Here is a 20,028-nt window from a genome sequence, read left to right as displayed (position 1 = left end):
GGTAAGAACACGTCTGGGCTGAATAAGGTTTAGATGTTGATGCTATTTGGTAAGATGAGATCATGTTTCCAAGGCTATAGGCCTACCTCACCGTCTGTGGGTCTGTCATTGTACCCAAAACCACTCTTTTGAAGCAAATGTTCAAATGTTTTGATCCAAAGATTATCTCTGTTAAATGAATCCTGTTCTCACTTAGTTCAGTGTCAATCAGGCATATAATCTATGATCTATTCAATTGTGTTGGCAGATCTAAATGAGTATGAGCAGAATCTTTGAAATTATGTTTCTGTGTGGACAATCAGAGAAAGGAAAGTGATATAGATAAAAGGGCAGTGTGACACAGAGTCTGCTAAAAGGTTACTCTGTTTAGCCAAGGTGTGGCCTACTTTAGGCTGTATTAAATATTGAGTACTGTGACTCCAGTTTATAGCCCTATAAAGAATGTGGGTCATGGTGTGCTTAAATGCCAAGACAGTGACATCTAGTGGAGAAGCTATTTACTAGATTGTTAATATAAATTGTATGATTAATAATAAATAGATGGTAACAAAAGGGTTTTCTAAAATGACCTATAAATAAATGTCATACATCTCAAAACATATCGTATATTACATTATGCTTATTATAATATAAGACACATCAAAATATCTAATTTAATGTGGTTTCTATGCTACTAAAAAGTGATGTTTTTGTCTATTATTTTATGCTGGTAAGGATGCTGCATACACTAGAACAACCTGAAGGATATAGGAATTGGTTATTTGGTCAAGAATTGATTCAAGACCCATACTCAAAGTCAAAAGCACTAGAAATGTAGGTATTTATTGTATGGAGTGGTAGAACACATTTTAGGAGAGGGAAATAAGGGTACTTTTGCGCATTAAAAAAGAAGGTCCACACAGTTCATCTTTTGCTTTGGGTCTTTAGGTCTGTTTTTAATTTACTGAAACACCATGAGCCCCTGAACAAAACATAGGATCTAAGATGATTATGCAGGACCCACCTTATAGTATGTTTAGTGGATATCCTGTTTAGTGGTGCCCATTAACAAAAAAAGTAATGCTAAACAAAAAACTACCACAGTCCCAAAATCCGGATCTGCCTGTGACTGGGATCTAACGAATGACGTTACTGTGATACATGTGATTAAAATCAAAGAGGTTTTATCTACAAGATAAATATTTTCACCGCATTTCGGCTAAAGTCACCACCTACTGTGGAAAACATGTTCTAATAGATGTTAGGGGACCATCACATTTTAGAGTTATACATCATTACAACTTGCATTAATCTGGCAATTGTAAATATATCCTTGTAGTGTATTTGTGGCGGCTGCATGCTCCAGAGGGCACGGCGACTGTCGAAGAAAGCGGAAGTGGCAATAGGTAATTATTTAGTTCCGGAAGTGTGTCTTTGCTCCTTCGAGCAAGTTCCTGGTTGGGCCATCAGATCATAACAAACACAGGAGTAGCTACTGTTGGTGACGGTGAAAGCCATTCCCGTCAACGTTGGAGATACCACTCCTCTGTGTCATCATGCTACTCAAATCATGCTGTATTTACTCCCTCGGAGTTTTTTCCGTGCTACTTTTGATTTTGGGTATTTCTTTGAACTTGTCTCGAGTTTTTCAACATGTTGTACAGTCGATGGTTAAAACGGTAAGCATTTTATTCATGCTAACGTTTTATAACAAGCGTTAGGGTTAGTCCTCAAATAATCTAACGTTGGACATTTGGTGACAGCTAATGTCGGCTAGCCTGATTTAAAATCAACATCAAAGAGTGTCTGCCGTATTTGGAACTCAGTTACACTCTGAAAATGGGTATTGCACAGTTTTTGTTTTTTAACTGAGAAATGAAGTTGAATGTTTACTCATATTTACGAATAGCATTTCTCACAAAGTTGTGTTGCGACTAGCTGAGTGGTAGTCTCGATGAGGCTATGTTGTGGCATGTGCTGCTACCAATACTGGTGTAGAATGATTTAGTCAGTTTTAGGAACTCACCATGTTGTTGGCTGTTTGGGTATATTAATGTCAGTATAAACGTTTAAACGAAATAGAAATTTCATCCGCATTCACATCATTATCATATAATCATGCTATGTTCAAATCTCCTAGTTATCTGGCATAGTTTTCAGAATTATTTGAATCTATTCCTGCTTTGTGATATTCCCACCTCTGGCCAACTTTATGACTTCATGACAATTCATCCACATGATATTTCGCCATCCAGCATTGGTTTATCATATGATGTGAGGACAGCTTAGTCAGCAGAAGATATTTTGTCTAGTGTCACACATTTTTCTCAACCGTCTAGGACAAGTAACCCACTGCCCTTTGTCCCCCTTAGGAAGTAGTCTTGAAGAATGGCTCGGAGGCATTTGATGCGTGGGCAGATCCACCGGCCCCTATTTACATGCAGTTTTACTTCTTCAATCTGACCAATCCCGAAGAGGCGCTGGACGGGGAAAGGCCCGCTGTGGTGGAGATTGGCCCATATACGTACAGGTGAGAGAGGATCTGGGGGAAGACTCAGACTGATTGTTCTATGCATCAATAATTCTATGAAACAGAAGTGAAGATGTCACCGTGGGAGAAAAAAACATCCGCTCAAATCTAAAGGAAGGGGAAGCAAATTCATTCAAGATGACTTCTTCTAAAATATCAAAATGAAACACATGAATGCAAATGAACAGAAAAGGGCAAACTGTGAAGTCAAGTAAAACATTCTAAAACTGAAAAGCCACTTGCATCCCATTCTTATAGCCTACTATTCTGCAAAACGTTTTGCTGTCTCATATACAAACTTGCTCATACAATGAAGAAGAGACCCACAGATACACAGGGAACATGTCCACATAAAAGTAGAACATGCACAAGCAATATCTAATATACACTGTAATGCAAAATGTTTGCTTTGATAACAAATAGAAGTCAACAAAGCTGATAAGTAAAGTACTGTGCAAAAGTTTTAGGCAGGTGTGAAAAAATGCAGTGAACGATCAGAAGAGAAATCTAAATCCAGCAGTGCCATCAGCTCAGAACTGGCAGAAACCAGTATGACCCCTGGTACATCCATCTACTTTTCTCAGCATTGATGACACCATAAATCCTGAACAAATCTTCAACTCCATTTGCAGAAAGCAGCCCGAAACTGGCAAGGAACCTCCACCATGCTTCACTGACTGTTGCCTGCAGACACGCATTATTGTCCCGCTCTCTAGCCCTTCAGCGAACAAACTGCCTTCTGCTACAGCCACATATTTCAAATTTTAACTCAGAAATCTTTGTCTGGGACTGGGAGAGACCTTGCTTATCCAGTATAACTACATTGTTCACTTTTAGTATTTTTTTTAATTGATAAGCATTTTGAAAGCATTCTTAGTTTACAGCATTTTTTCACACCTGCCCAAAACTTTTGCACAGTACTGTATATTTCAAGAATAGACTGATTTTCTAGTTTTTAATTAACAAATAATTGCAATACCCTGAAGGTGTCAAGTTAAAAAAAATGACAGGGCGTCGTCAATTTAGGCTTTACATGAATAGAGTGTGACTAAAGTCAATCTTGTGCATGCAGTATCTTTTAAAGTTGTGCATTTTGGACTAAGGGTGCTAAAGATGAAGACATACTTTATTTGTACTTTTTTGCTGCAGGCTAACAAGAAAGTATCAAGTTATCTTCTTTCATCTCATGACAATTTCTCTATTACAATTTTCTACACAGAGAGTACCGGCCTATGGAGCAAGTGAATTTCCAGGATAATGGCACTAAAGTAAACGCTGTCAACACCAAGACCTACATATTTGATCGTAACATGTCCCGAGGTCCAGAGAGTGACCTCATCAGAACAGTCAACATCCCCGCAATGGTGAGCCCTGACTTACTAGTGGTGTTTCATTATACAAAATTGACTCACAGTAGCATTAACTTCTATTTATTTATTTTTTTTATTAGCAATGTAAGTTTTGCCTTACCAATTTATTTTAGTATTTTGTCATATTTTTAAGGTGAACATTTAAAGATCACTAGGTTAACCTATAACTACAAGGAGTAACATTATTTTTGAAAGCAGTACGCCACTTTATAGAGAAACAACACACTCAAGTTAGTGCTGTTATAATTAACTTTACTTCAAATATCAAATTGTTTACTCATACACTGCACAGCTAGATGTGATTTTCCCTTTTACTGTTAAAATAATACAGCCGTAAATGATGCATTGCAATTTTTTTTCATGGTACTTAAGTCAAGGATTCATTTTGTTACGTGGTTTTCTTTATGAAAGTTATGCAAAAGTGCTTACAGCAGCCTGTCTTTAACAAGATACCTTCCCTTGTTTCTCCTGGGCAGACAGTGATGGAGAGATTCAAGGACAACCCATTCGTGGCCAATGTAATCAACTCCTATATGAAGGGAACAGAAGAAGGCCTGTTCACTACGCGCACCGTGGGAGAGATGCTGTGGGGATATGAAGACGGCCTGCTCAAAGCCCTCAAAACCTTCCAACCTGATCTGGATGATGTTTTTGGACTCTTCTATAAGGTATGTTATTGTATACTCGGTGCATAGTGTAAAGTATGGTCAATTATTAAAAGGTTCCAAATATATGAGATAGTTGCACATAAACCTTTATATTTACTTTCTGATTAATCATAGAGGCCCTTGATTGAGTGCTTTTTCTTTTCTTTTTTCTTACAGAACAACGCTTCCAACGATGGTGAATATGTGTTCTTCACTGGTCAGCAAAACTACCTGGACTTTGCTAGAGTGGATACATGGAACGGTGACAGGTAATTGTTTATACCAGCACAAAATGCTAGTGTGAAAATGAGCCCTTGTGAGAGTCATTGATAATGTGGAAGCCAATTTTATATTGATTAGTTTAATTCTACTCTTGTCTCAACATTCATTATTTGATCATTGTATGAAGTGTATTTCCTCTCATCTTAACTACTGATGTATCCTGTCTGGAGTTTCTATTGTAATTAAATCAGTGTGATTGGGCTGACACCCTAGGTGTGTGCCATCCAGGAAGCTCCCAGATTCAGATTAGCATTGATGTCATCAAGAACCAAACTTGATTGTTCCATTGTTATTCTACCTATCTGACAATGTCAACCATTCTGTATAAAGCAGCTCATTTTGTATACAACTCAGTCAAGACCCTGGCATTGCTCTGAGTAGGATGCTCTGGTCTTCTCTCCATGCATGAATGCTGACCATAATCATCTGTATTGTCTTCTGAAACTAAGTAAAGATTTGTTTTAATTTTGGACTATAGTGAAGTTTTCTTCAACAAAAAACTTCTTCCACAATAACATGCAGTTTGATTGGACGAGAGCTGGATTACACAAATGATTGCATCAGTAGTACCAGATAGGAACCTCATCAAGGCTTGTTTAATCATGTCTGATTCTATCAAGGGTTCTTTCCAAGTTGGTTTCCTGTTTTCATGACATTGTCATATAACATATCAATTAACATAACACTGTTCCTGAGCCTGTGATTGTCATGGCTAATAAAAGTAATTTTTAGAATAGTTAGTTAAAGCAACTTGCTCACATTTCTAACAGTTTCTCTCTTTATTTACTGCAAGCAGACACTATTTTAAACATTTACATTTTTTAAATTTAAAAAATAAAAGTTGGTTAGTAATCTTCAATAGTGCTGCCAAAAAATGAAATATTTGTGGTTTCATAAGTAACCACAAATAAGTAAATGACAGTAAGTAAATGACAGACTGATTAAAAAAAACTATAGAAATGATTAATGATATTATTTATTTTTGTGTGCACGCAGCTCGCTGAATTGGTGGACATCTGCTGAGTGCAATATGATCAATGGAACCAATGGGGCGTCTTTCCATCCACTCATCACCAAGAAGGAGACTCTCTACATGTTCTCCTCTGACCTATGCAGGCGAGTAGACTTAAAAAGTGTTTTTTCAAATATTGTGGTTGTGCGTCAGTGGGGCTTTCTGAAGGCGCTAAAATTGAGTCGGATGAGCCTAAACATTCGACCACAGAATATTAAAAACACAACAGTAAATGAAGTCCCTTTTAAGCTGATGTGGGTGGTGTTATTATTTTGTCATTTCCATATGTTGAGATTAGCTTCAGGGATGTTCAACAACAGCTACAATGCATGTTGTCGTTAATTTAGGTCACCTATTTAGCACAACTGAGCACGGACTCTTTATTATGAAATTGACTGCAATAAAGAAGGTTTTTTTTTCTTCTTTCTCTTTTGCTGACTCATTCTGCCTGGCTTGTGAGTGTGCTGGTGAAATGGCTCCCCCCTCAGTCGACCTATGAATGTCTTCTTCCTAGGCCTTTTCCCTCAGCATTTATTCATGTCTGAATATAGGATTAAGGAATCCAATTTAGCCCTGTTGTTCGCATGACTGGTCACTGAATTAGGTCACTGTTGGCTTACTTCCTATTTAGAGCTGACTAAGACAACTAACATCAGCTCTCTCCGACGCTGTCTGTTCATACATCAGAACTGAGGGTGAAGCGAGCATGCACGGATCAACTAACTACTGACTGGGGTTGGGAAAAGAAGACAGCCAAGGTTTATGAGCCAGTAACATTTCAGAGACAAAAAAAAATATTGTAAATAAGCTTACCATACAGTTCATGTACTTGTTCATGTATTTTCCAAACTCTCCCATTTGTTAGTTTCGCTTTCATAAAACAAACACAATGTCACAAATAAAATGTCTGCAGAAGATTAACCAGCATTTGACTCTGTTTCCCAAGGTCTCTGTATGCTCTGTACGAGGAGGATGTGACGGTGAAGGGAATCCCCGGGTATCGCTTCAGTCCCCCTAGCCAGGTGTTTGCCAATAGCACTGTGAACCCAGCCAACGCAGGCTTCTGTGTCCCTGATGATAATTGCCTGGGCTCAGGCGTGCTGAATGTCAGCCCCTGTAAACAAGGTGGGAAGTCTCATTGTGACACATCTTATTTAAAGGTGCACTATGTAACTTTAGGTGTGTCATACAACTGAACATTTTCTTAGGTTTATTCTCATAACTAAATAAACAAACTTTCCTCACAGGAAAATTGGATCCCTGAAACACAGTTTGAAGTTAGAAAGCAACGTGAAAAGTTACCTTTTCACTGTTGTTGGTCACAGCAGCAGGGCCCACCGTTTTGTTTTCAAACATATTATAGTCTTTCATTTGGTTCCAGGTTCTTCAAAATAATTTAGTTTTGATTAATGATGTTAGAATTATTCAATACTAAGAATGACATGGAAAGTAAGTATGTTTAGTAAATTAACTGCAGGCTCTGCAAAGGTAAACAAATCCCCCCCTCTTGAAACTGCATAGAGCACCTTTTATGTTAACTGTGTTAGCTATAATAAATGTATTCTTGGATCTTCATTACTGTTGTCATTCTGAATGTGCTGCTCTGTTGAGTATCTCTCATAATGTTCTTCTAACTGAATCTTCTGTCTGTTCAGGAGCTCCCATCATAATGTCTTCACCACACTTCTACCAGGGCGATGAGAAATTTGTTCAGGGTGTATTTGGCATGAAGCCTAAGAAGGAGCAGCACCAGACAGTCATTGATATCAATCCGGTAAGAACATTTCAACTGTAATTCTTAAAGATCCCCTGGGCCTAAAGACATGTTTTTTTAGAATAATATGCATGGAATAATAATTTGTATCCCGCCCCCCTCCCCCCAAAAATTTTTTTTAAATTACATTTATACATTCTCCTTTACTAAACAGTCTGCTAATGTTCAAATATTTTTCAAGATGTCTTGTCTCCTACTCTTCCTTAAAATCTATTCTTAGTGTATGTGTGCTGGAGGTTTCCAGCTTCCTCTTCACACTTTTCAAACTTTCCCTTGAAAATGAAAAATGAATGACCCAATAACCACATGATGTTAAAATGAGTCATTTTTCAGTCATGAGTTCCAATGTAGAAAGCTGATATGAGAACGGACAGTATACTATAAAACACGGAACAAAAACAAAGCATGGGGGCGCCCTTAGCTCAGTTGGTAGGGCGTCCCCCCCATGGGCCTCGGCCAGCAGCGGACCCGGGTTCGATTCCAGCCCGCGGTCGTTCTCTGCATGTCACTCCCCTCTCTGCCCCATTTCCACTCTGGGCGACTGTGGCTCAGTTGGTAGAGCGGGTCGGCCGATGATCAAAGGGTTGGAGGTTCGATCCCCGCCCTGCCACCTGTTTCATAGTTGTTGTGTCCTTGGGCAAGACACTTCACCCACCTTGCCTCATGTGAATGTCGATAGTTAGCCTGCTATCGGTGTATGAATGTGTGTGTGAATGGTAACGTGGGAAAGGAAAAACAGGTCTCCCTTGCAAAAGAGTCTTCAGTCTCAATGGGATATACCTGTATAAATAAAGGTTTAAAAAAAAAAAAAAAAAACTCTGTCTCTACACTATCAATAAAGCATAAAAATGCCAAAAAAATATCTTTAATTTTTTTTTTAAAAGCATGCATGTTCTGCCACTAGATGGTGAACTATCTTAACTTGAATGACTTGGCAAGCCAATCGTTACCCATGCAAGCACAGCCTCTTTTTTTCTCCTTTTACGAAGGTTAACAATTAAAGCTGGTACAAGGAACGGAGCTGTCGCAAAAGATAAGCTCTACAGCTCTTATCATTTGTAATACTGTAATAACTTTGTTACTGTCATAAATCTTTGAAAACAGGAATCAACATAAAAAAAAAACACCTGCCAGGAGCACAATATTTCACTGGACGTCTCTTCACCCTTATATGTAGAAATATCTAATTAGTAATGGATGCAAAATCACTACAAAGACATAAACAGTGAAGAAGTTCTAATTATTATAAGGAGTTATGTTCGAAACTGTCGTCTTTCTGAATTTTCTTTGCATTGAAACTTTAATTAATTAATTTAGGTTTGCCATTTTAAGGGCCGGTTTCGCAGACATGGATTAAGCCTAGTTCTGGACTAAATTGTACTTTCAATGGACAATCTCCATTCAAAATTCCATTTAGTCCAGGACTAGGCTTAATCCATGTCTGTGAAACTGGCCCTATATGTATTATGTAGTTAATTGAAGCTTAGTCCTAGAATTGTGACACGTAAATATCAAAGATATTCAGTATATATCAAAGAAACCTTTGTCTTTTGGCCCAACCCAGCAAGTAACACCTCATTAATGCCGACGTGTAAGGTGTTGGCATCATGAGTTAAAATCAGTCTCTAAAGGCAGTAAACAAAGCTACTGTTTTGTCTGTTTATATCCTTCCTCCTATACTTTAATCTTCACTGTCCCAACACATGACTTTATTGAGACTGGTCAAAGTACTTCGACCTTGGTCATAAACAGTGGGTTACGGTGCCCTGTATAACTGCACTGCCAGCTTCAGGGCTGTGATTTTATCACAATAAAGTGTCTCTGCTGGTAACTTCACTAGCGTACAAACAGCATGTGTAAGTTGGTGTGTCAAATCATTAATGAACCAAACACACAAAGTACATCTATGAAAAGGTATTTGCAGCATAAAGATCTTCGACATAATACAGTGTCTTGTGAACATGTCTTATTGGTGCTGAAGCTTTAAAGTGTATATATTACTAAGTGACAGCAGTGAGTGTAGTCGGTGCTGTAAAGTTTCTCTTAATGCATGTGTTCCTCACAAAGTTAAATTCTGTTTCACAGCTTACAGGAATCATCCTGCGAGCAGCAAAGCGGCTCCAGGTCAACGTCTTTGTGGAGCAGATTCCCGCCTTCAGGTAACTGGCTCATTGCCTCCATCAGTCTTTTGTCATGGACTCCACCTTCACCATATTGGCTTCAATGAAGTCTTTAACAGCTGTATGACTAGCTGTGTATCTAGGAAAGGCTTGCCAGTAAGATAGTGTAAAGCAATTCATCATGCCACCGTCATCATGAAATTACTTTTGGACAGCCTTGGCTCACTTGTATTAAACTTGCTTGGCATCTGAAGAAACAAACAGGGATATCATCTTTAGTCCAGACCGAAGAGATGTACATGTCATACTACATGTACACAAACCAAATGTAGACTACACAAGTAAACAACAGGCGGCACAAAAGACATTAAAGGGCATGAACATGTTTTCTAAATGTCTCTATTCCGCTTATTCCCTAATTTGTAGGCGACATACTTAACATAATTATCATAGTAAGTGACACATTTTGAAATAATTACATTTTTCTTTCAGTCTAACAGGAAACGTGAGGACTGTGGTTTTTCCAGTGGTTTATCTCAATGAGGTACAAACACACACACACACACACACACACACACACACACACACACACACACACACACACACACACACACACACACACACACACACACACACACACACACACACACACACACACACACACACACACACACACACACACACACACTTCTTGATAGTTTACAGATTAAAAAAGAGCCTAATGTGAAGCATGTGCTTCTTGGAAGTGAAGAAAAAACATAATTACTTGACTTTTATAAGTAACTGAATGCCAGTTGTTTATAGAATTTAAAATTCCTCACCTTTTAAAATACATTACAGTCATGAAACGGCAGAACAACAAAGTCTACTATTCCCTCTAATAGGGGATGTACTGTAGCTCTGGCAAAAGTTTATTTCTTTGTTCAGTGTATTTATTCCACTCTGACCGATTACCTTTAATCTGGCCCTCCTGCCATCCTCTCAGAGCGTTGTCATCGACGACACCTCAGTCAGAAAGCTGCAGGTGATCGTTACGGAGCAGAACATCGTGGAGAACATTCCGTTCATGCTGATTGGTCTAGGTATCATTCTGGGAGGCGTCTTCATGTTCCTGATGTGTCTACAGAAGGTCCCCGAGGTGAGTGTTGGAGGTTAATTGGTTTGTGTGGTCCTTAGAACTGCAGCTAAAAATAATTTTATAAAAAAATAATTAAAAAAAATTCACCATCGATTAAATGATTATGACCAACAGTTCAAAACTTAAATAGAAATATAAAATGTAAAATAATATAAATGACCGTTAAACACAAAATCTGGGCTCTACCAAAGAACTGTAACAATTAAGCAATTGTCAACATTTTATGAATAACAATAAACATATTAAATATTAAAAGTCAGCTCTTGTTTTTTTTATGCATATTATTCATTGATAATGTTACGGGGCAAATTGATAATGCCAATGTAAATGTTGTATTAATATGTTTTCCTTCATATTATACTGTATATGTTAACTTTTATCAAAATATTATCAAAATATAATATATATATATATATATATATATATATATATTAGTGCTGTCAAGCGATTAAAATATTTAATCGCGATTAATCGCATTAATGTCATAGTTAACTCGCGATTAATCGCGATTAATCGCATTTTTATTTATTCTAGCCTGAATGTCCCTTGACTTCTTTTTGTCCCATTATATTTTCTCATTTTAATGCTCTTATCACACCCATTCTAATTATGATATTTAAGAAGAAATACACTGAATTACAATGATACAATATTTCTTCTAAAATATCATAATTTGCAATTCAGTGCAAATAACAATAGCCTATTGACCCCCCCCCCCCTGCACCCTACCCCTTGAACAGCATTCACAAACATATTGGAACTTCTTTTTTTATTTAAAAACCAAACCATAAAACAACATAGGGTATATAAAACAAATTAGTATTAAGGCTACATTAGACTGGTTGCTGCCTAAATGTTTTGGGAGTCTTTCATCCACAACTTATTTCAGACTGTGTTGAGTGGACACACAGGTGGTTGCCATGGCGCTGCTGCAGCCGAGGCTTCAGTCTCCCTTCGTAGCGAAAATTAAAGTGAAAATGAATGACTGGTGGCTGCCACTAACATTCATGGAAGTTTTGGTGTGCGCGCAGGGTTATAAGTTAGACTTCTGCAAATGAAAAGCTTTCTTTTCTGTTCTTTTCCGTGTAGACCAGGGGTGTCCAAACTTTTTTCACTGAGGGCCACATACAGAAAAATCTACGAAGGGCCGGGCCACTTTGCAAAAATAACACATTTATCAGGACATGTAGCTGCTCTGATGTTTAGTTTCATAGTGTCTTCGTAAATTGTAATCCTTCTTCACGGTAACACTTTCCTTGCACATTAAACAGACACATTTCCCCTTTTGCTTATATGCCAATGATACATCCAGTGTTTTCTGCCTTTGCATCCAATATCCAGCAGGGTGAAAATAGTATCCAGCCGAGGTCTCGACCCTCCTAGGGGGGTCCGGGGGTATGCCCCCCCGGGAGATTTTTTTACGTTTTTAAAGTGAAATGCATGAATCTGGTGCACTTTGAGAGGGAAATTAAGTTTTAAGTATTAATTTTGTATGAAAAAAAAATGGAGACACTGTGTCAGATGAATTAGAAGCTATTGGAGAAGGACATAGATTTTCCATAATAATATTAATTTAAAATAAAATATTATGCAGGGTCCTCTGGGATGGGCTCTTTTTCTTTTATGGGACATATTTCTCTGTAATATAATGAGTGCATTTAAATTATTTAAAAATTAAAAGCGCCATATTACATTATATTTTTAAAATGTGCCACAGGCCAATCAATCAGTGTTTGACACCCCTGCACTAGTGGCTTAACTAAGAAATGAAAAAAAAAAAAAAAAAAAAAAAAAAAATTTTTTTTTTTTAAAGGGCCATATTACATTATATTCTTAAAATCGGCCGCGGGCCAATAAAAAGCGGGCCGCGGGCCGCAGTTGGCCCGCGGGCCGTAGTTTGGACACCCCTGGTGTAGACTCAGAGCATGGGTCTCAGAGTCACACACGGAAGACTAGTGACGGTCGCGTAACTGAGCTAGGAAGTGCTAGGTTCCGGTTTCTGCTTCAAAATAAAAGTCAGAATTGACTTGACGTTTCGTCGTTTTGCCAGTTAAATGATTTTAATGTGAAATTACGCTGTAGGACATGTTCCGTTTGAATTGACAGTAACTTAACTGCGAGCCATATGTATAGTTTGTGGTGTTTCAGTTGTTAAAACATTACTAGTTGATTCAACAGCTTGTGAAAAAACCACAACGTCTCCTAGGACATGACGAGCGTTAATCGCGCGATAAAAAAATTGACGCCGTTAAAATGGGTTTGCGTTAACGCCGTTAATATCGCGTTTAACTGACAGCACTAATATATATATATATATTATATATAATATTTTTCAGCACTGTCTAAATGCCAATTTGTGTCTGGCTTCATTTTTCAGAGCACTGCTGCTGAACGACAGCCCCTGATCTCATCCTAACAGCAAAAAAGGATCTAACAGGAGGGGGATTGCCATGGTTCAGTGTATTTTAACATCAAGGTTTCAATTAATCCAAAGTTTTTATTATAAACAGCAAAGTATGAATTTCCATTAATAACCAGAATTCCACCTTTTTGAATCTGTTGTCTTTTTAGGACACAAAGGGAAGAGGACTGTTTCCTCTCTTTGTGTTGCTTGTAACAAGGCTTGGTCTTAGTGGCATGAGTCACTTTTAATGAAATATTAAAGTGAGTACATTGTTATTTTTTAAAGATAAATATCGGATTTTGGATTGAAACTGTGTGAAAAATAATTTAAATCCCCTTCCGAAGGAATTTGAATTATATGGAGTCAGCTCTGATCTGTTCGAACATCTTGGGGTTAAAGTGAAAAATTGTGTCAATAATTCACCAAAACCCATATTTGTGTGCGATATTGCTGCTTTTCTTTGTATGTAAAGTGTCTGTCGGTGAAAAGTGAAAAACGGCTGCAGATCTGACAATTGTAATGAAGGAATACTGAGTTTTTTTTTAAGTGGGTCTGTAATCCGTTTATAGCATGGTCTGGTGATATTTTTGAGGCATCTCTAAGCAGGAAACAGTTTAGCGGTTCTGATGCAAGGGAAATAACCTTTTTATTTATAATAATTTTGTAACATCAGCATTTTACCGTTTTGTATTGGAACAATCCCATGACCAGGTGAAGTCAACGCAGTGCAAAAAAGACTTCTGTGTTAAGTTCTTGGGTTGGCTGGCACTAGATCAGCTTCCCTTTAAAAGCATGTGTTCTGATTTTTTTTATTTCAGTGGAAATCAAGCGATCCACATTAAATGTAAACGGTGCAATGTGGAATAACATCCAAACCAGTATTACCTGTACAGTAGCAGCATAAAGGGAAGGTTTTCAGGCGGTGTATTTGTTGTCTCGTGATGGTGTGAAGCACATTTTCTTCGCCATGGATGTATGATATTGAATTTTTTTACTGATACTTTAAAATCCGTGTTTGAACAGCTTTATGCTAGTTATACTACTGATACATATTTTACAAAACAGAACATTTCCTTTTAACCACTAGCAATTGCCTATGACTTTAAAGATTAAATTGTGCACTACTATAAAGCTTTTTATCAGATTATTGTTACTTTATCAAAAGTTTTGGGTGAAAAGACTGATGGTTACCCACTGTTATGCAATTGATTTTCTGTTTAGAATATGATGTGTATTTGTTTAGCAATTACCACCGTTTGATCCCTGTGTGTGTGTGTGTGTGAGAGAGAGAGAGCGCGCGCTTAACTGTCTTTAAATGTATTATATATGTGTATGTGTACAAATAAATAATACTCATATATAGTGAAATAAACATGACATCACTGTTTACATACCAGTACTCTGATAGGTCACATAATTAACAATGTGTACATTGTCTTGCCATTTGCTACAATTTCAATAAACCTGTCTCATGTTCACGTTCGTGTTTGTATTTTGCTCATTTAAGTGCTATTTAAGCTTTATATTTATCATTACTTATTTATCTTTTTCCTTTTTGTACTGTGTAGACATCCAGCGCGAGTGACCCTATTACTGTCTTCGGGGTTGGTGTGACTAATTTATTATTTGCAGATATTGAAAGTCTGTGTTGAAACCTTTCTGATTATAGCTGCACTTACAACACAGACACGCCCCTCTTTCAACAGATGAGTCAGTTAAACTAATAGTTGTAAATTAAGTTACACTGTAGAAGTTTTCTCTGTAAAATAAAATATATCTTTAAAGAGTTCTCCGCACAATTTAGCATTACACCCCTGAGACTTCTACGTATTCACAGTAGACCGACCTGGACCAAAACATTTTTTTTAAGTTTTTGTTTTAAATTTAAGTCACATTAAACGACGATTGGTGAATTTCACAGATGTAATATGATTATTAGTGAGCTTAAGATATGTGTTTAGGTGGATTTTTTTTCACTTTGGACGGAGCCAGGCTAACTGTTTCTCCCTTCTTCTAGTCCTTCTTTTTAACGGACATGTGTGTGGGTTATCGGTTATCTTCTCATTTAACTCTGGACAACAAAAATAATAAGTGTCTAACTATTCCTTTAATTTTGCACTATCTACTCTTCTGCAGTTTGGTATTGTTGGCCAGTGAGATTCCGAGAAGCACAAGTTGAACATTGAAATAATTAACCAAAAATTTGCTGTATCTAACCCTAACCCCCCATGGTAAAATCTGTGGTCATCTCTGTACAGCTCATTTTGGCAAACTTCTTTCAGCCTCCGGGCCGGCTCCACCAGACAGGTAAACAGCTCTTTCCACCAGGCTGTCAGGAAGCTCATCTCTCTTCCTTCCCTCACCTCTGCCCCCACGAACTCTGGACTTTGAAACCCCCTCACATTTCCCCCCAAGAACTCTGGACTATGAATCTATGTATTTCCTTTATAATGTACACTTTCAATTTCTTCAGTCTACTGCATTGTGCACATATTGTAAATAATGTTACACATATTGCACATTTTAATTTATTTACTTTTTTTTTGGGTGGGTTGGAGACAAACACAATTTCGATTCCTCTGTATGTCTGTTAAAAAAAAGTAATTTATTTATTTATTTATTTATTTATTATTCTTTCGGACAATTCCACCAATACACAATTTTCTCTTTCATATCTTCATACATCTTACTTTGTGTTGTCCGAAGGGTGACGGAAGAAGCCAAAGGCTTATCAGGTCCCGCCCCCATTTTCATCAGATTCGGATTTAGATACACAGATACACAGTTATTGTTTCAGAAAATTATAAAAATTTAAAATAAAACAAACAATAAAAAAAAATAAGAAAAAAAACAAACAGTGGCAATGGCATTTAGAGACCAACTTAGCAGTTCTCAGCTCAGTTCAGTTTGTCTGTGTCAATGCAAAGTGTGAAGTGGCCTTGAATGTGGCCTGTTCAATTTCTTATCCGGTAGTCTAAACACATCTGCAAAAGTATTCAAAAACATACAAATCTGTCTGCTGGCCTCTATTATTCGTTACAATATTGTTATGATAGTGACATTCACAACGCTGACTTTGACTTTGACTTTGATTGTGATCCACCCCAAGATCCAAACAAGCTGAGGACAATTCATGTATCCACACTTAGGCGGTTTAGTAGCAAGCAGTCACATCTCAGCATAAAGGTCCAGGGACCACCATCTTGGACCTAGTTTGTTCTTTATGTACATGGATACACTTTTCTACAGCCCATGATACATGCCAAGATTATAGCCTGACACCTCCGACGTGGAATTGTCCTCAATTACAGGGTTAAAGTGTATTTTGGCTCCCTGCAGATAACCTTTGACCCTGGCTGCCATTATAAAACTGATAAGTACCGCACTGCAAAGAAGTTTGCATCGGCGGCTCTGACTTGAGATCAGCTTCTCTGCCAAAACCCTGCCTCAGTCATTAAGTAGCGTATTGGAGAATGCAGTCTTTAATACTGTATATGCCAGCAGGTAACTCCTCCCCATACCCAGTTGAAGCCTTTAATACAAGTGGCATGGGACAATACAACAGACTCAACCGCAGAGCCTCTCTGTTGAACCTCATCTGCAGGTACATAGGATGAAGACCCATCAGGAAAAAATCATTGTTCTCTCCTTGTTTCTGACTCTGATCTGTGCCGTTCAGGTAAGTCAATTACCCCTGTGTTACTGTTTGTTTTTATTTTGTGCTAAAAGAAAACATCTAGGCTTTTGGGAGGGGTTTGATTTTAACACCATGTATCACTTGAGTGTTGACAGGTATTGTGTTTTGCTGTTTACAGGTCAATTCAATGCCGATGCCTGAAAACTGGACCGGTTTGGTCCAGCGCACCAAACGGTCACTTCTGTGGCGTTGGAACAGCCTGAAGCCTGTGGGCGCCAGCTGCAGGGAACACTCAGAGTGTGGCACAACATACTGCAGGTATAGCATGAGCTTCTCAGACTTCAGACATTTGGCATTTTGGAAACTCAACACATTTCCAGCCTATTTCTGATGAATGTCATTTACTACCTTGAAGGCTATTAACAAGACTAGCTGCATATCTTTAATGTTTTGTCTGGTTTAAACCAGAGATGCCCCTGCATATCCATGATAGTCAATAGACATAATGTTCCTTTTTTGTAGTTTATACAAACAGCATGCAATAATAACTGAGTACTGTATTTCTGTAGTGTGTGAAGTTTTGTTGTTGTCCACATGAATCATGCATGGCACAGACAAAGTAAGACAGTTATGCCAGTGCAATAAAGCTGCTCTTTATCTCTACAGGAAAAAGATCTGCTCCTTCTGGCACCACAACTGAAGAGGAGACAGAAAACATAACTCCATCAGGGGGACAAAACAACCATCTGTGTTGTGGAGCAAAGAATGCAACGTGCCTCCAAATGAACCCTGAATGGAACGACTGCTCTGGCTTTCTGGCTTGAACTAAAGGACCTACTGGCAGTTTATCACACTCATGTGTTTTCAGTCAAATGTAATCTGATTTGGCACTGCACTGCAGCAAAACAAAGCTGTAAATGCAGTGTTCGCCTGAGCAATCAAATGGCTCAATCTAGAGCGGTATTGATCTTTTATTTAATTTTTTACATTTGAATTTGTCTCAAACACTTGCCGGACACCAGACAAGGCTGTAAAACATGTTTTTAATAAGAAAATATAAATATTCATTCAAAGGTTGGAAGGTGCACTGAGTTTATTGGATCATGTTATTATTATACTTATATTTATTTGTACATACTGTAAACAATGTAAATATCTATATATACTCAACATTTATGTAAGAGGTTGTGTTGCCCGCTTTGTGTTTTGTCAACAAGCTCCGAGCTAATTAAATTATTCCTCACAGTTCCTTTCTACTTTTTCAATGCAATGAGAAAAGATGCTGAACACTTTGATGTTTGTTGGATAATAATAAAGAAGATACATATTTGTTTTATCTAGGCCAAATTTACTTTTCACTTACAAGGTAAAATTATAAAGGCCACAAGATGGGGATAATGTGATTCCTTACTCTCCACTTCCCACTGAGGGAACTTTTTCTCACAGATTTAATGTTTTCCCATATGGAAAATGAAACGGTTACTGTGTTAGAGGTGCTGAAATTGATAGAAAGGTCAATAATTGTGAGCACATTTTTTTTACCGTCTTAATGTTCAGATTTGGTAAAACGATGATTGACCTCTGACATCTGTTTACTGCATTACTAGTAAATATAAGTAATTCTCACCTGCAATGACACTCTGGATTATATCCCATATATAAAGGCCTTGAGGGCCTCAGCTGTGGAGCAGTTTGAATGAAGAGATTTTTTCCAAATGATGTAGAAGATGACTGCTTGTATTTTAAATGAGGTTAAGAGTTACATAAGGCACCCACCTGGAAGACATTCATTGTTGTAGAATGGATGTCTCTTCTTTGAAGCAAGAGACAACGCCCTGTGACTGGTTACTGAGGGTTTCTTTGTTGATACCCACAGAGCAGCATTCCCACCATGTGGATTAAGATGTGACGTTTACCTACAGTCCTATACAATAGGGGCAACCACGTGATAGATATTTTACAGCCGTCCTTGACAATGAATGCTATAATAGCTTCAAACTAAATTCTCCTTTTCTCCACTGGAGGGCGAGCTGAGCCAAATATGCCAGCAGCACGTTTTAGGTTTGACCAATAAACTGTAGTATTTTATAAGGTAATTTTATTCTCAGCAAGCAGTTTTAAAGTCTGCAGATTTTAAGTTTTCAGTTAAAGCATTGTGAAAGTGTGCATATAGTCTCTGTTATTGAGGAATCAGTTACACTGATTACTTCTACAATAATGCCAGATCTATTGTTTCTGTGGGGATGTGTCATTATTACTGAACACTGAACAGTGAAAGTTATGCTAATAAAAATAAAAGAATAAATAGATATTGTGAAAAAAAATATCCCGTGAGTAGCTTAATAGTATGGCACACATAGGCTACTAACTATAGGCCTATATATTATGATCAGGTATGTTTTTTCCTTGAATCAAAATCATGTTTTACCAGTAAATATTTCTCATGATTTTGAGCAGACACAAGCCAATGTTCTTTTATTTATATCGTGTTTTCAAAAAACAAAACAATATTTACATAGGCTTTTAAGACGACCAACTCTTCTCCTACCGGATGTCTCGGATGCTTTGAGTGACAGGCCACTTCTCCCTCACCATTGGTTTAAGCCACCGTGACGTCACAGCTCCGCCGGGCTGCGTGGTCCTGAAGCTGAGGTGGCGGCGTGGGGGACCACTGTGTGTCCGTCCAGGACCTCAGTGACAGAGCGGGCTCTTTACCATACTATAGTTGTACATTCCACGGATACGCTATTTTCCCCGCAGATATCACGTAACAGAACTGAAAACAGCAGCTTCCCAGTGATCGTTTGATGGGGGGGAAAACGTCGAGCACTCGCGTGATTTTTTTGGTTCAAATAACAGTTTGGTTGCATGATGTTGCCGCGTATTTAAATCAGAATCGCCGGGAGAGGAGGATGGATGGACATCACTTCTGACTGACGACAGTTTTCAAGTAGGTGTTAAGAATTAAGTAGGCTATATAGGCTATTAAAAGAGCCGCTGGTGGTTAAACCCCATCAATTATTCAGTTTTGCCTATTTCGATTCTTATTGTCTTGCTCTGTCTGAGGATTAATTCTCTCACTCTCTCTCTTTTTGTCTGAGATATTTCTGGCTTGATTTGTTTTTTGTGTCATGT

The 20,028-nt window shown here is 37.9% G+C and overlaps 1 protein-coding gene across 1 annotated transcript; it reads left to right on the top strand.

The window, feature by feature from the left end:
* The first annotated feature begins 1,460 nt into the window (after positions 1-1,460).
* On the top strand, positions 1,461-14,734 carry scarb2c (scavenger receptor class B, member 2c). The gene is made up of 12 exons (XM_080046518.1): positions 1,461-1,658; positions 2,352-2,509; positions 3,729-3,873; positions 4,356-4,547; positions 4,704-4,795; positions 5,805-5,924; positions 6,767-6,945; positions 7,476-7,594; positions 9,680-9,753; positions 10,207-10,258; positions 10,700-10,852; positions 13,230-14,734. Exons 1-12 carry the CDS (start codon positions 1,536-1,538, stop codon positions 13,266-13,268), a joined length of 1,446 nt encoding a protein of 481 aa, XP_079902644.1. The 5' UTR covers positions 1,461-1,535; the 3' UTR covers positions 13,269-14,734.
* Positions 14,735-20,028: the final 5,294 nt, after the last annotated feature.

This window comes from Ammodytes marinus (genome assembly GCF_949987685.1).
Source record: "Ammodytes marinus genome assembly, chromosome: 18".
Classification (NCBI taxonomy): Eukaryota; Metazoa; Chordata; class Actinopteri; order Uranoscopiformes; family Ammodytidae; genus Ammodytes; species Ammodytes marinus.
Note: the sequence above shows the minus strand (reverse complement) of the source record. Positions and strands in the feature narration are given on the sequence as shown.

What these genes read in the sequence shown, in the direction of transcription:
- scarb2c (XM_080046518.1), top strand. Translation starts at nt 1,536, where the DNA reads ATGCTACTCAAATCATGCTGTATTTACTCCCTCGGAGTTTTTTCCGTG. An exon ending in TTCTCCTCTGACCTATGCAG is followed by an intron (nt 5,925 to 6,766) that starts GCGAGTAGACTT and finishes CTGTTTCCCAAG; the next exon opens with GTCTCTGTATGCTCTGTACG. An exon ending in CAGTGGTTTATCTCAATGAG is followed by an intron (nt 10,259 to 10,699) that starts GTACAAACACAC and finishes CCATCCTCTCAG; the next exon opens with AGCGTTGTCATCGACGACAC.